The sequence below is a fragment of the Rosa rugosa genome, chromosome 4, assembly GCF_958449725.1.
Source record: "Rosa rugosa chromosome 4, drRosRugo1.1, whole genome shotgun sequence".
Lineage (NCBI taxonomy): Eukaryota > Viridiplantae > Streptophyta > Magnoliopsida > Rosales > Rosaceae > Rosa > Rosa rugosa.
Genome location: NC_084823.1, coordinates 30,636,991 through 30,653,477, shown reverse-complemented (window position 1 = coordinate 30,653,477; position 16,487 = coordinate 30,636,991). Strand labels below are relative to the sequence as shown.

The 16,487-nt window shown below is 40.1% G+C and overlaps 4 protein-coding genes across 8 annotated transcripts; 2 read left to right on the top strand and 2 right to left on the bottom strand.

The window, feature by feature from the left end:
* The first annotated feature begins 411 nt into the window (after positions 1-411).
* Positions 412-7,183, top strand: LOC133745230 (pentatricopeptide repeat-containing protein At1g77360, mitochondrial-like). 5 transcript variants are annotated; one of them, XM_062173267.1, is made up of 4 exons: positions 412-661; positions 1,602-3,191; positions 4,059-4,134; positions 4,268-7,182. In XM_062173267.1, the coding sequence occupies exon 2, from the start codon at positions 1,634-1,636 to the stop codon at positions 3,077-3,079; it is 1,446 nt and encodes a 481-aa protein (XP_062029251.1). In that variant the 5' UTR covers positions 412-661; positions 1,602-1,633; the 3' UTR covers positions 3,080-3,191; positions 4,059-4,134; positions 4,268-7,182. The 5 variants fall into 5 exon arrangements, with proteins under 5 accessions (XP_062029251.1, XP_062029250.1, XP_062029249.1 ...); XM_062173266.1 differs by having other exon boundaries at positions 4,059-4,139; XM_062173265.1 differs by lacking the exon at positions 4,059-4,134 and having other exon boundaries at positions 4,268-5,694; positions 5,776-7,179.
* A 915-nt stretch (positions 7,184-8,098) lies between these two features.
* Positions 8,099-8,868, bottom strand: LOC133744639 (receptor-like protein EIX2). The gene is made up of 2 exons (XM_062172713.1): positions 8,359-8,868; positions 8,099-8,203 (listed from the first exon to the last, which is right to left on the bottom strand). The coding sequence occupies exons 1-2, from the start codon at positions 8,866-8,868 to the stop codon at positions 8,099-8,101; spliced, it is 615 nt and encodes a 204-aa protein (XP_062028697.1).
* A 55-nt stretch (positions 8,869-8,923) lies between these two features.
* On the bottom strand, positions 8,924-10,079 carry LOC133744638 (receptor-like protein EIX1). The gene is made up of 2 exons (XM_062172712.1): positions 9,247-10,079; positions 8,924-9,101 (listed from the first exon to the last, which is right to left on the bottom strand). Exons 1-2 carry the CDS (start codon positions 10,077-10,079, stop codon positions 8,924-8,926), a joined length of 1,011 nt encoding a protein of 336 aa, XP_062028696.1.
* Positions 10,080-11,771: 1,692 nt separating this feature from the next.
* On the top strand, positions 11,772-14,744 carry LOC133744637 (uncharacterized). The gene is made up of 2 exons (XM_062172710.1): positions 11,772-12,758; positions 13,038-14,744. Exons 1-2 carry the CDS (start codon positions 11,772-11,774, stop codon positions 14,742-14,744), a joined length of 2,694 nt encoding a protein of 897 aa, XP_062028694.1.
* Positions 14,745-16,487: the final 1,743 nt, after the last annotated feature.

Sequence of the window (16,487 nt, the reverse complement as noted above, 5' to 3'; positions counted from 1 at the left end):
CCTATGGTTTCTCTCTCTTCCATTTTCACTCTCTCTCTAAGTAACAAAGGGGTTGGGGGTAGAATGGTATTAAAAAAAAATTAAAAACAAAAAAAAAATCTTAATGGGGTATTAGGGAAGACTCCCTTAGAGTGTATTGGGTAAGAGAGAATTAAAAAAACTTAATGGGGTTAGTGGGAAAAAAATCCCTAGAAATGGGGTAAATGGACAAAAACCAAAAAAAAAAACCTAATTGGATATTAGAGAAGACCTTATTAAGTAGGATAAATGACCCTAGAATTAAGGTAAATGGACAAAATCTTTTTTTTTTTTTTTTGTTATGGGTGTGTATTAAAAAAATATACGTGTTCGGTGTTCCCAAATAAAAAAGCGCAAAAAAGCTTAAGAACAGTCGACCCCTTAACAAAAAAAAAGGAAAAGAAAAAAAAAGAGAAAAACCATACTTGTACCAAGGAGTGAGAGAGACAACAGTCTACAGTAGCTGAAGCTTGTTGCCTTGTTCTCTGAAAAGTGAAAAGGCCGAGACTTGAGTGTTTCCCCGCTCAATTTTTCCACCGTAGTCGCCCCCAAGATCGAAACAGAAGAACCAAAGGAGAAACAAACAACAGTCTTGTTTTGGAGAGCAGAGAAGGGCATTTGGACGACGACGACGAAATACAAGGTAAGCACTCATTCAAGACTTAGCGCTTTTGGGTTTAATCCAGTGAGGCATACATGATCAGCCAACTGCTTTATAAGAGGAGATCAAGTTTTTTGGGTTGCTTCATTTGAACAAATTTACGCTTCTGGGTTCAATTGCTATGTTTTTATTTCCAATTTTCCATAACAAAATTGGTGTCCTTGAGTACTTACCTTAAGTTATCACATGACATGACAAGTATTATTATGTCAATGCAATTGGGGGCTATGCGGCATCTGCAGAAATAGGTTGAAGGTTTTTCTAACTGTAGGGATTCCGGATTTGGCTTCCTGAAACTGCATAAAGCAGAACGAAGAAAAATACTAATTACTATCATTTAGAGTAGGTAATCTGAGTATTGAGATTTTGGTCCAGGCAAGTTATTATTATGTGGTTTTATCATGTGTAGAAATTTCTTTAGCATAATGTTTCTATTGATCAAATTTTCTCAAGTTCTACAAACACAGACACAGACTTGGGTCCTGTTCAAGATGGGCAGCGAATACTCATCTAGATTGACATTTGGGTCCTTTTAAGATACTTAGCGATCGCCCATATTGTGGCCTTGAGATTAACAATGGGGGAAAACACGGAGTTGCTATTCTTTGGATGTCAAGGATGCTATATGTAGATGAGTCAACAAAATGAATTGCCCTGCAGGGATGCCTTTTTGATTGAGAATCCATCCCTAGTTGTGTATAGTTGCACCAATTAGTTGTAAGAAAGATTTTAGTTGTTTTATGAAGCTAATAAAGCTTATTGTATACACTTTTTCTTTTCTGGTCTTTTTTATTGCAAAAAGGTTCTGAAGTTTATTTAAAGGTTCTGGTCTTTTATTCCCTTAGTTGCAGCATTTGGTTCCATTTGTTTCATAATTCTTAAACATATTTGCTGTCCCTCATTTTAGTTTTCAATACTCCAGGTGCCTTTAATGCCCATTGGGTTACAAAGAATATGATTATCAAGATACAGAGCTATGGAGAAAAATTGGGTTTTCGATGGATGATGCTCTCCCGAAATTACTGTTCGAGTGAAGCAACAAGGCACATTACTGATCCAACCAAAAGAATATGCAAAATCATGATGTCTTGCCCCACACTCACACTTGATACTGCCCTTGATCAAAGTGGGGTCAGAATTTCACCTGAAATAGTAGAGGATGTTCTCGTGAGATTCAAGAATGCCGGAATGGTTGCATACCGCTTCTTTGAATGGGCAGCGAAGCAGCAAAACTACACGCATAGTGTTAAGGCATACCATGCTATGATCGATTCTTTGGCAAAGATAAGGCAGTACCAGATCATGTGGGAGCTTGTGAACTCAATGAGGACCCAAAGGATGCAGAATATGGAGACATTTGGTATCATTATGAGGAAGTATGCCAGGGCTCAGAAGGTTGAGGAAGCGATTTATACTTTTAATGTTATGGAAAAGTATGATTGTGCTCCGAATTTAGCGGCATTCAATGGCCTGCTGAGTGCTTTGTGCAAATCCAAGAATGTGAGGAAGGCTCAGGAGATTTTTGATAAAATGAAGGACCGCTTTGAGCCAGACTCAAAGACATACAGTATATTAATTGATGGATGGGGAAAGGATCCAAATTTGCCCAAGGCAAGGGAGGTCTTTAGAGAAATGGTTGATGCTGGCTGTAATCCTGATATAGTGACTTATGGTATCATGGTTGATGTTCTGTGCAAAGCAGGGAGGGTGGACGAAGCCATTGAGATTGTTCGGGGCATGGATGCTAGTGGTTGTATGCCTACATCTTTTATTTACAGTGTTCTGGTGCATACATATGGGGTGGAAAATAGGATTGAAGATGCTGTTGAAGCATTCTTGGAGATGGAAAGGAATGGAATCAAGGCTGATGTAGCCGTCTATAATGCCTTGATCGGTGCTTTTTGTAAAGTTAACAAGTTCAAGAACGTGTGGAGGGTCGTAAATGATATGACTTCCAAAGGTGTTGCAGCCAATTCGAGGACCTGCAATATCATCTTAAACAGCTTGATTGACCGTGGAGAAACTGATGAGGCATTTAGTGTCTTTCGTAAAATGATCAAAGTATGTGATCCAGATGCAGATACATATACAATGATGATAAAAATGTTTTGCGAGAGAAATGAATTAGAGATGGCTCTTAAAGTGTGGAAGTACATGAAGTTGAAACAGTTTGTTCCCAGTATGCATACATACTCAGTCCTTATTAATGGATTGTGTGAAAACGGTAATGCTTCAAAGGCTTGTGTCTTACTGGAAGAGATGATAGAGAAGGGGATTCGGCCATCAGGTGTGACATTTGGGAGATTAAGACAGTTGCTTATAAAAGAAGGAAGAGAAGATGTACTGAAATTTCTTCAAGAAAAAATCAATCTCCTTGTCAAAGAGCCTTTATCTGATTGAGGAGTCAGACTAGCTACTGAGAAAGTTTGGTTTCTTAATGCATTACTTACAAGTTCTGGAGTATATTGCTGTTGATGTGCTTGCTCATGAGAGAAAGACTCAGCTTTTGCAGGTCAGATTCTTTTCCATTTTATGTTTATGTCAAATACTGGTCAGCTTGCATTTTTGTGAATGTTTGCTGTTTGGTGAGAAACTAGATAGTTCTAGGGTTTTGTATCATTGGATGGTGCTGAGATGATAGAATCGTCCTTATTGACAACACAAAATTTTTCTGGCTAATCTTTGTTGACAACATTTCAGTTAGTTTGCAAACAGTGGTCCATAAAAGCAGATCATTCCCGAGCATGATTCCCTTTTCTATGTCATTCAAGTTATTACTAACCATATGTTCTACGGTTCTACCAGACTTATGTCTAACACATGCTTCTCAAGAGAGGCATCATAATTATTCTCATATTACTTTATCTCATCATCCGAGATTATGGGCAATTAAAGAAAACAACGAATAAACTCTTGGCTAATCTGGGTAGACTTGCCACGAACCGTGACCACAACCTCATTATCACTAGGTTTCTCCCTAGGAGAACCCTTATAAAAATCTCTCACACATCTCTCATCATACCCACTATTGGCGGAAACCAATTACGCTAATTCTTTTTCATTAATATACTCCATGAGACTAGTAAGATGAAGGTATATGGTGGAACTAACCAAGTTCATGTTATTCTCGGAGTGAATCTTCCTCAAGGTGCCCGAGGAAGTTAGAAATTTCACTTGTTTCTTGTTTATTTTGCTATTTTTGTGATTTCCCCTGAAAATTATCTATCTCACCAAATTGATGATCTCATATCTTCTTTTTCCTCATCGCTTGACATTCTTTTGACATTCTCATATTTTCTGTTAAATGAAATGTTTTGAATTATGACCATATTCAGAGAAGCATCGACGATTTCCACTTTTGTTCCTCTTGTGATTACAGGTAAAATTTGTTTGAAATCACTGCCGAATAAAAAAAGGTTTCCCGACAAATGGGTGTTATTCTCCGAATCATTATGGTGTGGTAAAATATCACGTAGAGTTTTATCAAGTGATTAAAAGCAATGTTTGTGGTTCATCAGAGCTTCATCTCAAACAATTAAGTCAGATTTTTCAATAACTTTTGCTAAATTTGTACACTGCCGTCTACAGGTCTCTGGCAGGGAGATCTGCTGTCCCCCCTTTTGTTCTTGATCTGTGCTGAAGTCTACAATTATCAACTAGATACTTTCCTGACACCTTTTTCTCGGCTTCGTTAGTCAATGCCTCCCTCCCAAGTTTGGAGGTGCTTATGGGGAAGAGAGCTTGTCAAGCATAGTGTTTTGTGGAGGATAGCTGATGGAACATCTGTTCAGATCTATAATGACAGATGGATCCCGAGACTGACTACTGTTATGGTTTGCAGTCCTTTAAATTTCTCTTGTGAGTGATCTTTTGCTTCCTTCTGGGAAATGGGGTAAAGCAAAAGTTGAAGCCAATTTCTTTGTGGAGGATGCTGATTACATTCTTAGTCTCCCATATAGCAAGGCAGACAGAAGGGACAAGTTGATATGGTTTTTTGAGAAGCATGGAAAATTCTCAGTGAGGTCAGGGTACAAGTTGGCTTTGTCTTTCATGGAGAATGCCTCTGAGAGATAAAAGTCCACAAATGAATCTCAGTCAAGATGTTTTTGGAACTTTGGAGTCTAGGGTGGCAAACAGAGTCGAACTGTTTTTGAGGAGGGCTTCTCGAAACATCCTGCCATGTACAAATTCTATAAAAGCCTGGAAAATTACTCCTAGTGATTTGTATTCGAGATGTGGTAAGAAATCTGACTCTGCTTCATGCCATCTTTAAGTGCAAGATGAGTAAATATGCTTGGAGAGTTGGAGGTGCAATTTTGGTTTAATGGGAAAGTGGAATTTTCAGCAACTTCTTCAATCTTCTTGAGTATGCAGCTGGCACCCTTTCCCTGTGTGACTTGAACAGTTTGCTTACTGTCCCTAGTTACTTTGGAAAGAAAGAAATGATGTTTTTCATGTGTTGTCTGAAAGACTTGAACTTATCTCTGAGAAAGCCATTTGTATGCTGGAGGAGTTAAAAAATGAAAATTTATTGGAAAGCAGTGCCTTAACAGAGAATGCAAGATGGACCCCTTCCAATGAGGATTCTTTCAAACTTAATTCTGATGTTGTCCTTGACGACATTAATGGTAGGAAGAGTTGGAGTGTGGTTCAAAATTTGAGAGGAGAGCTGAAGGGGGCCCGTTCCAGATCTTGGAAAGGGAGAGGTAGTCCTTTAGAGGCGGAGTTGCAGGGGATTCTTGATGGCATCAAGTTTGCTATTTATGGAAGCTTCATGCCTGTTATCGTTGAATCTGACTCTTCTGAGGCACTAACCCTTGTTGGGCAGCTGTTAGTCTTATTGTGGAGGACATCAAAATGTTATTGAGTATCGCACAGGCAAGACGGTTAAGCTTCATCCCCACGAGGGCAATCTGGTAGCTCATTGAAGACAAGCAGTAGAGAAATTTATCCATGGGAAAGAGATTGACTTGGAGGAGTTGAGAGGGAGAGTGGACCAAGCCCAGATACAAAAGGTATGTGTTACAAGCAACTAGTATTCTTGTGAAGGTGATGTTTATAGTTAATGATTGATCATCAACAAACTGTGTTTTCAGCACTATAGCCTTTGGATATGGATATCCACGCTTGCTGATGCTATTATATGCTGGATTGCTGCTCGAGATGCCTTGTGAGAAGAAAAAGTTATAACTTTGTTTTTCCTGTGCCCAAATGCGTTGCTACATTACATATTTTTCTAAAATGAGACTGATGTTTGGCGGCGAGGGTAGAATTGAAGAGCTTATTTTAAAGTGGCCAAGGGAACATAAAAGTTTGCAAAGTTTTCTCATGTTGAGCCTAGATATGTAGTGTGGTTATAGGAAGGGCCTGAATGGCTAATGAATTGTATATAGATTGATATCAACGATATTACCCTCTTTATCTATTGAATGGAATTTCAGTTGATAGAAACTTGTAATACTGATCACAACACACTACAAAAACTGATATAGGCTCTGCAACTGGAGGGACATCATCTGGTGTTTTCTCATATAGTCTGAATATGATCAGCATTGTAATGAACAAGATCTTCAGGAATCTAGATGGAAAAGCATTTAGTCTCTTGCTATCCATCCAAAGCTGAGGTCTTTTCTTTGCATCCAGCAGGGTAAACTTTTAACAAATGATCAAAGGCTCAGGAGGCATATTGCAAGTACTCGTAACTGTGGTTTTTGTTCTGACAGTCCTGAAACCATGGTCCATTTATTGAGAGATTGTATCAATGCCAAGCGTTTTGTTAGCCGTCAATATTCCCACCACTATGAAAGCAACTTATACTTCGGGATGGGGTGAATGGGTTAACTGCCAATCTAAAAGCAGAGTTTTTTTTTTTCTCCTGGTAACTTGCAGTGGTTCCTTCTTTTAGTTGGGTAACTGGAGAATGGATGAGTGCCTTCTTGGTTGATATTGGTACAGGAGAAGTGATTCAAGCTGAATCCACAGTAAATTTGCAGATTCTTGTTGCCTTGAATGTTAGAAATTTGGAAATTGAGTCAGACTCTTCTACTAATCTGGTGAACCTTTCACATGCTGAGAACATTGCCTTGCACCCTCTTTGTAATATTCTGCTGTATTACAAGAGGTTGATGAGTCAATTTGATTCTTTGCAACTTCAGCATATTCAAAGGCAATATGGTGGCAGATCTTCTTCCTAAAGAGTGTTCATCATTCTGAAGGGGTGTGTACATTTCATTGCCCTCCTAATCTTGTGATTGAAGCCGTACTTGATGACATTCTAGGTGTTGTTTGGCTTAGGAAGGTTTGTAACACCAACTATTAATGCATTGCAGAAGGAAACAGTAAGTCACAAGACAAATAATTCAATCTAGAATAATTTTGTGTATTTCAAATGAGAATATAAGTATATTCTTAACCAGTCTGTGCTTACCTCAGTCGCTTTTCTGGTGTCTCGATGTAGTTGGCAACTTTGCATTGGTGATGGCCGTTCTTGTTATGCTGAACTTTCTAATACAGTCGGCTACTTATGGCCTCTTCAACACTTGGATAGGGCCGCCCTACCACGTAGATTGTAGGATCGGCCTATGGTCATTGTTGTAGTAAGGTAAAATATTCAAAAAGATCTCACTCACCCTTGTAAATGGTCTTCATTACCCTCGACGTGATAGGGCGGCCCTATGGAAGACCTCCCAAATTACACCGGATTGCAGATAACATAACAGTTTAATTTAGGTTCGGAATTTGAACAGTATGAAGGTCTCTCACTTCACATTGCATGCCTTTCTTGTCACATTGTGAGACTTAAATATATGAAAGGTGTCAAGACAAACTTTGGCTTGGAGTGAATACCAATCACTTGATAGGCACATTAGGGCGTTTTGGAGGAAATGTGTTTTACTGTATTATAGAACCTGAAAACCCATATACATGATTATGTATATTCTCATACTATATTATATATACCCTGAACACATCTGAATATAACCACAAGGGTTTGCCTTTTTAGGAATGCAGTAGTGAAGTTCAATTCCTTTCCGAGACCAATGAAGGTGACATTTGCTATGATAAATTTTCAAAACCAGGAGTAAGAAAGTTGAAGGGGGGGTGCTTATGTTGAACTTCCCAGTACAAAAACACAGTATTGACTTATTTAAAGCTTCTTGGAAATAAGTTGAATAACAGCAAGATGATCAAGATTGGAAGAGATTAATTCAAATATTCTGGAATGGAACAGTAGTAGCAGCTAGTTAATTTGAAATTAATAGAGAAAGCTAGGTGTAAATTACAGCAATTGAGAAGCTAAAGGCTTCTATGGCCAAAAATGTAGATTTGGATATGCATGGAATCAAATGGCCTTACTCGCGCCCATATTACATATAATCCATTTATTACACAAACCTCTAAAGAGAAACAAGCTGATATTTATTTATTTCTTAGCAACGGCATCTCAAAACCTTCCACATTAAGCCTTGAATTTCCAATTTCGGGGTAAGTCGGCTCATTCCCCCGAATGCCAGTGAGAAGCTCCTGAGAACATGTCAAAACAAATCACAGTTAAAACACAGTTTTTCTGTTTTTCCAAACAATTGTGAAAGAGTTTGTAGATGCAAGTCTAGTCAAACAAATCAGTATAATATAGCTTATCTTACCATTTATCTGTGATGTCTCCTCTGCATTTTTGCCTTGTACACAGCAGTTTTGACATGAACCCAATCTCTTGTATCATCCAGGAACCTGAAATAGGAGTGTCTCCAAGAGCTCTTAAGCAGTAAACTGCCACAGACTTTCCAAAATCCAGTGGCGAATCCAAGCACTGTACTGACAAAGAATCCCATGCTTATGATACCATCATCATCATATTCAGTACCAGTAGTGACTCCAGGATTTTGTGTTGTTCCATCTCCAGGGCATTGTTGTGTAAGTGGTGGTCCGCAAAGTCCACTATTTCCCATATAGGCAGAAGCATTAAAAGACTGAAGTTGAGTGCCTAGTGGAATTCTTCCAGACAAATGGTTGTATGATAAGTCCAAGACACTAAGAAAGTTTAAGCTCGAAAAACTTGAAGGAATTCTCCCAGATATCTGGCGTCTTGACAAATCAAGAGATTCTAACCTGTTCAGGTTACCAAACTTTTCAAGAACCTTCCCTGTCAAATTGTTTCTTGAGAGGTTTAGAGAATTCAACTTTAGCATGCTTGTTATATTTTCAGGAATATCCCCAACCAAGTGATTGCTTGAAATGTCAATGCTAGCTTCTCAAATGTGCAAGATTTCCCCCAAACTCAGTCTTTACTCCTTTCCACACTATTTCTACAAATCCAAAAACACTTGTGTCATCAGATGAAGCTGTTATGTTACTGAAGCAATGCGGCAAGGCTCCGGATAAATTGTTCTGAGAGAGGTCCAAAACATGAATGGAGCTTAAACTGCACAGGGATGAGGGTATGATTCCGTTGAACTCATTAGACCGTAGGCGTAGAACAAACAAACTTGTTAGGCTTTGGCCTATCCATGGTGGGATTTTTCCGGATAATATATTTGCTCCAAGGTCAACAACTACTAGTTGTGTACAGTTCTCCAGAAAAGTTGTTACCATGTAAACGCAATATCCACAATAATTGTAAATTGCCTAACGAGATTGGTAGTTTCCCAGAAAATTTATTCTTTCCTAAATTCAGCAACTCTAATGCCGGAAATTGCATCCAGCAATTAGGAAGTTCCCCTGACAATAGGTTTACAGAAAGGTCGAGAAGGAAGAAATTTGGAGCCTGTGTTGCACATAAGGAACTCAGGGGTCCAGAAAGCTTGTTTTCCGAGAGGATCAAATATTGGATTGTTGGAGGGAATGATGGCAATGCACCAGAAAACAGATTAGAAGACAAGTTAACATATTTCAACAAGCTTGTGGAAAAATTCGGCAATTTGCCATGGATATGGTTCAGGGAAAGATCTAGGTCCTCTAAGCCAGAAAATTGATCCAAGAACTTCTCAGGCAACGAGTCCAATATTAATCCAGCATTGTTGATATGAAGATTAGTAAGATTTCTCTGCGTTTGAATCCATTTGGGGAAAGCTGGGCCCACTTTGCAAGAGGACATGTATAAATCATTAAGTTGAAATGGTGGATTCCAATTTGAGCTCAGATTGATAGACAAAGCCGAATTATCAGAAACATCGAAGGACTGTAAACGAGAGAGGTTCAAAAAGTGGGCTTCTGTTATGACACCATTCAACGAATTCCCAGAAAGGTCCAAAACTTCAAGGCTAGAAAGTTGCCCTATACTCTCTGATAGAGAACCATTTAGCAGATTTTGGGAAAGAGATAAAAATTTTAACTCTGTAAAACTTGTTAAATCTAGCCCTAATGAACCCCAAAATCGGTTTTGGCTCAAGTCCAAGTCCATGAGTGTATTATCAGCACAAGACAAGATCTTTATAGACTCCTCAATGTTTTGAGAGAATTGGTTCCACTCTAAATGCAAGGACTCTAAGCTGCGTAAGCTTTGAAAGAATTTTGGTATTCCACCTTCAAGTTGGTTTTCACTTTTCAGACAGGTCAAGAAATTTTAGAGAAGCCATGTTTGTGAAAACATCTGGGATGGGACCTTGTAAGTCATTTTCCCTCAATCCAATATGGACAAGGTTGCTGCTGCTAACATTGGCTATCCGATAAAATATTGAAGAATTAAGAGAATTAAAAGAGAGGTCAAGGGCTTCGAAAGTGGCTGAAGAATTGATAGAGGAAAGTGATCTTAGATTGACACTGAGATCACACTCAAATAACTGAAGCTCTATCACTGAAGTCAGCTTGCTTAAAGATTGTGGCCAATTTCTATTCCCAGACAAATCTATATCAGAAATGTGAAGGTATCTCAAGGAAGAAAGATGAGATAACCACTCGAGACTTTCAAAGCTCACATCAGAGTTGCCTTCAAGATCAAGAGTGTGCAAATTAGAGAGGTTTCCAAGTTGGGAAGGAACAGGTCCACTAAAATTAGCTCTTGCAAGTTTGAGTTCTTTCAATCGAGTCAAAGAGCCAATGAACTTGGGAATCATAATTCCTCCAAAATCACTAAAACTGAGGTCCAAGTAATTTAGATATCACAATTCAAGTAGTGAAGGATCAATTTCACCTCTTAAAGAAGCTTCAGCATCAATGTAATCATTAGAAGAATTATTAGAGAGATTTAGAGTGATGACATGACCTGTTTGGTTGTTGCATGTTATTCCTCTCCACTCGCAACAATCTTTCTTGCTTCCCCAAGAGGGAAGAACATTAAACTCGTCCACAAGGCCTTGCTTAAGCTGAAGCAGAGCACGCCTTTCACTTTCCTGGCACATAATGTTGGAGCTTCCTACACTACTTGAACAACAAGTAACCAGGCATAGATGCCAAACCAAAACAGAATATCGTATAGACCTAACACTCATGATTATGATCATGCAGATCGATGATGGCAAAGTGAAGAAAGAGATGCTATACATAAGACCCCAAAAAATGCTGTATATAAGACCATCTTTAATCCCGTACTACTTGAACAACAAGTAACCAGGCATAGATGCCAAACCAAAACAGAATATCGTATAGACCTAACACTCATGATTATGATCATGCAGATCGATGATGGCAAAGTGAAGAAAGAGATGCTATACATAAAATCCCAAAAAATGCTGTATATAAGACCATCTTTAATCCCGTATTCAAAAAAAAAAAAAAAAAAAGACCGTCATTAATTTGTTAGCTTTTCTAGGACAAAATGTCGATCATAATTGTACGTGGTACCATCATTAATTTTCCTTATTTTGTTATCATCCTCAGGTTAGTTCACACCAAGGTGGTTGTGCACTATGAGTTAAAGTTGGTTTCAATAATTTTATGATTTGATTTTAATTGACAAAACTAACAAAATAAATTAATAAAACATAGACTAACGAAAAATGCCAGTAAACTAAAGAAAGGTGTAGACAATACAAATAAAGGAGGCCAATTAAGAGATTTTTATTCCTAGTTATAACAAAACCCTAGGAGAGCTACCCTCTCAACCCTAGCCTACTACTACCGGCCGGCGGCGGGAATCCTTCCTTGCTCCGATCTTATGCAGCGTTTCAAGGTTCTGGCATGGAATTGTCGGGGCCTGAACAACACAGAAACCCAAGACGCTCTTGTCAGCATTGTTCGGCATCAAAACCCTAGTCTGGTTTTTTTGTCAGAAACCTTGGCAGCCCCGGATCTATTGACGACAGTTCAACGTCGAATAGGTTTTGATGGTGTTGTTTGTGCACCGAAGGATGACGACTGTCGTGGCTTAGCCCTCTTCTGGCGTAGAGAGCTCCCGGTCCGCCTTCACACCTACTCTGCTAATCACATCGACGCTGAGGTTGGTGTGGTGGGCTCAGAGGGAGTATTTCGCTTCACAGGTATCTATGGAGTCGCTACTACAGCTAACCGTGATATTACTTGGAACCTTCTCCGATTATTGGCTACCCAATATAACTTACCTTGGCTCGTTGCTGGTGACTTCAACGAGATCTTGTGCCATGCAGACAAGTCTGGCGGCCCAGCTCGACCAGTGGGACAAATACAGCGATTTCGTCAAGCTCTTGTGGATTGTGATTTAGTTAATATGGGGTTTGTGGGATCACGCTTCACCTGGTCTAATCGTTTTACAAAGGAGAGGCTTGATCGAGCCTGCCACACAGTGCAGTGGAGAGATCTCTACCCGTTCTCCCGAGTTATCACTCTTCCCCTCAGTCACTCTGATCACTGTCCTATCTTGATTGATGTGAACCCGGATTCTGGTTCTTTGCCTCGTAGTCCTAGGGCTTTTCGGTTCGAAGAGATGTGGCTGGCCCATACAGGCTGTACTGGAGTTGTTGAGCAAGGTTTGATGCTTCCCACTATTGGTGAGTCCATGTCCCAAGTTAGTAGAAAGATTAAGCATACTGGACATCTTTTCTTGAAATGGCATGATGGTACCTTCCAGCAGCGACAAACTGAGATGAAGTTGATCCAAGGTAAGCTAGAAGTCCTCATGAGGAAGCCTTTTGAGCAGAGTCATTTTGACGAACAAAAAGCTCTCCAGGTCCGTCTCAATGAGTTACTTACTGCCAATGAAACTTATTGGCGGCAGCGTTCCCGAATCCAATGGCTGAGGGAGGGGGATCGAAACACTGCTTTCTTCCATCGAAGGGCTTGAAACCGTAGGTCTCGGAACCGTATTAAGGGACTCACCAATGCCTCTGGACAGTGGACTTCTTCACCGGGAGAGATCTCGAATATCTTGCTTCATTATTATGAGAATATCTTTAGAGCGGACACTTCTGATCCGGATGCTCTCAACGTTATTTTGGATTGCTTGCAGCCTAAGATATCCGATGAGATGAACTTGAGCCTTTCTGCTCCGTACTCGGAGGAGGAGATCAAGAAGGCTTTATTTCAAATGCACCCCTCTAAATCTCCGGGTCCAGACGGGATGTCTCCATGTTTTTTCCAAAAGTTTTGGCATGTGGTTGGCCATGATGTGTGCTGCGCAGTTAAGGCAGTATTGACCACAGGTACCATCTCCCAGGAATCAAACTTCACTCACCTTACTCTCATTCCAAAGATTAAAGAATCGAAGCTCCCTTCTGACTTGCGACAAATTGCTTTGTGCAACGTGATTTATAAGATTGCTTCGAAGGTTCTGGCTAACAGGCTCAAGCTTATTTTGCCTCACATTATTTCCCCGCTACAAAGTGCTTTCGTTTCTGGACGTTTAACCTCAGATAATACATTGGTTGCTACGGAGATTGCTCACTTCATGAAAAAGCTCCGTAGGCAGGCAAATGGTTTTTTTTCTTTGAAATTGGATATCTCGAAGGCATATGATCGTTTGGAATGGCAATACCTCGAGGCTATTCTTCTCCACTTAGGGTTTTGCCAAAGCTGGGTGTCCATTGTACTGGCCACGGTCAAGTCTGTTAGCTACTCTATTTTGATAAATGGATCTCCTACAGGTTTTATCATGCCTACTAGAGGTATTCGACAAGGCGATCCCTTATCTCCATACTTATTTATATTGTGCGCTGAGGGTCTCTCTGCTTTGATTTCCTCTTCCGTTCAGAACGGAACTATTCGTGGTTTAACCATGGCTCCTACTGCTCCTACCATGCATCATTTACTTTTTGCAGATGATTGTTTTCTTTTTGGGGACGCATCAGCACGAGAATGCCTGGATTTTAAGCGTTTGTTGGATGTGTACGCTAGAGCCTCTGGACAACACATTAACCTGCAGAAGTCTAGTGTGGTTTTCAGTGGTAATGTTAGTTTGCATAGCAGAAACACTTTGGCTGCTATCCTTGGTGTGCAATGTGTTAAAGAACATGGATTGTACCTAGGGCTGCCTATTCATGTTGGACATAATAAGAAGGCCATTTTTGCTTATCTGAAAGAGCGCTTGTCAAAGAAACTCATTAGTTGGAGATCCAAGATTTTAAGTTCTGGAGGTAAGGAATTGTTAATTAAGGCGGTGGCTCAGACTCTACCTAATTATGTAATGAATTGTTATGCTCTCCCTAAAACTATGTGTGATGAATTACAACAACTCTGTTGTCAATTTTTTTGGGGAAGCTCTGAGGAGAAGCAGCGAATTCACTGGAGGTCTTGGGAAAGAAAGTGTTTGCCAAAAGACAAAGGTGGTTTAGGTTTTAAACACTTACATGCTCATAATCTGGCTATGCTCTCTAAGCAGGGTTGGAGGTTGCTTTCCAAACCTGACTCGCTTGTGGCTCAAGTATTTAAAGCTGTCTATTATCCTTTTGGATCCTTCCTTACGGCAGACATGGGTGAGCGCCCCTCCTACTCGTGGCGAAGTTTAATGGAGGCTAGGCCTGTGCTACAGGCTGGACTTGTTTGGAGAATTGGAGATGGGCAGTCAGTGGATATTTGGAATGATGAGTGGATTCCTAATGTCTCTCATCACTCTATCTTTAGACCGGATGACACTGTCTTTGAGCGGGTAGCGGATTTATTCCATGGTGATTCATTGACTTGGAATCATGTTGCTGTCCATGCCTGCTTTGAGCCTTAGGTAGCTACCAAAGTACTCTCCATCCCTTTAAGTGTCCGCTTTGGTCATGATAGGCTATCTTGGAAGTTTGAGAAACGAGGTTTCTTCTCTGTCAAGAGTGCTTATTGTTAAAGTTAATGCTTTATTCCTTATGTTTTTCTCTTTATGCTTTAACTCAAGTAAAACTCAAGTATGTGTTTGTAAAACCATAATTACTTTGACTTTTGTGTCTAAAGTGTGGTGTATAATATGGCTGCAACACTCAAAAGAAAACAGAGAGAGAGAGAATCTGATCAAAAAAATATCAGAACGTAGCAGTGAGCAACAAAGTGTGCTGCAGCTTTTTCTTTCAATAAAAATCATCTTCTTGCATCTGTGTCTATACCATCACTTCTATATCAAATATATATTGGTGTATGTGTGTGATTGAGTGCAGGAGATAAAGATCAACTGATCTAAGAAACTAATCAAGGCAACGTACCTGATTGGAGTTGTGAAAAGCAGTTGCATAACAACGCAGCAAGCTTGGATCAAAGGAGGTGAGTAATAGCTCAACCCCAACACTTATCGAGTTGCTTGTGAGTTCTCAGTTGGTCATCTCTTTGCTTCATCTTCTTCTGGTGATCCTTACAGTCCTCTCTGGAAAGCTCTATGGAGAGCAAAAGTCCCTAGTAAAGTGGCAATATTTGGGTGGAGAGCGGTGCATAACCTCCTCCCAAGTCGTGCAGCCCTTTCGTCCAAAGGATATACAGGTCCAATGCAGTGTGTGACCTGCGATGGTGAGGTGGAAACCTTAGAACATGTATTCTGTGATTGCCCTTTTATTCGGGAAATAGTGGGTGGTCCACCGTTTTCCATTCCTAGGTCTCCACTACGGTGGAAAGACTAGATGGTGGCTCGGGCTATCTCCTTGACTTCTGCATCTTTTGATCAGTTGCTTGTTCTCCTTTGGAATGTCTGGAAGCATAGGAATGATACCCTATGGAGAGGCCGCACTCGTACTAGTGCTCAGCTTGTAGCCACGGCTATGGCAGGGTATGAGGAATACTTACAGGCCAACCACTCCATTGTCAACCCCCAGCAGGCCCAGCAGCGACCCCCAAAGCAGTGGTGTCCTCCAGCAGATGGGATGGTGAAGTTGAATGTTGATGGCGCCTTCCTGTCTTCGATTCCATATGGGGGTACAGGGGGCGTGCTTCGGAACTCCCAGGGCCGTTTTGTTGCTGGCTTCTCTTATCAAATGGAGTTTGTTAGTTCTCCACTGCACATCGAGCTTCTGGCTTTAAAGAATGGCCTCGAGTTACTGTCTTCCATGCAGATCACCAAGGCAGTTGTGGAAAGCGATTGTTTGCTTGCAATCCAAGCTATACACTCAGCAGATGCAGATCTTTCTACGTTGAGTGCTTTGATCACAGATCTACAGAATCTTATTGCTGCGAATAGGGAGATTACTATATGTTTTGTCCCTCGACAGGCCAATGTTATTGCCCATAGATTAGCCAACTATAGTTATGAGTCCAGTATTCATTGTAATTGGTTTGATCACGCTCCAGATTTTATCTTGGATGCCCTTATGTACTATTTACATCGTATTTATTTAATAAAGCTTCTCCATTTTCAAAAAAAAAAATACAAATAAAGGAGGCTCATTCACCCAAATGTTATATTTTAAAAACTAATCTAATGTATATACAGAATTCCAAATTAGTCGATAATTGTGTCCACACCAACTTAATCAACGAGAGGTAGAGCCGTTTTAAGAGT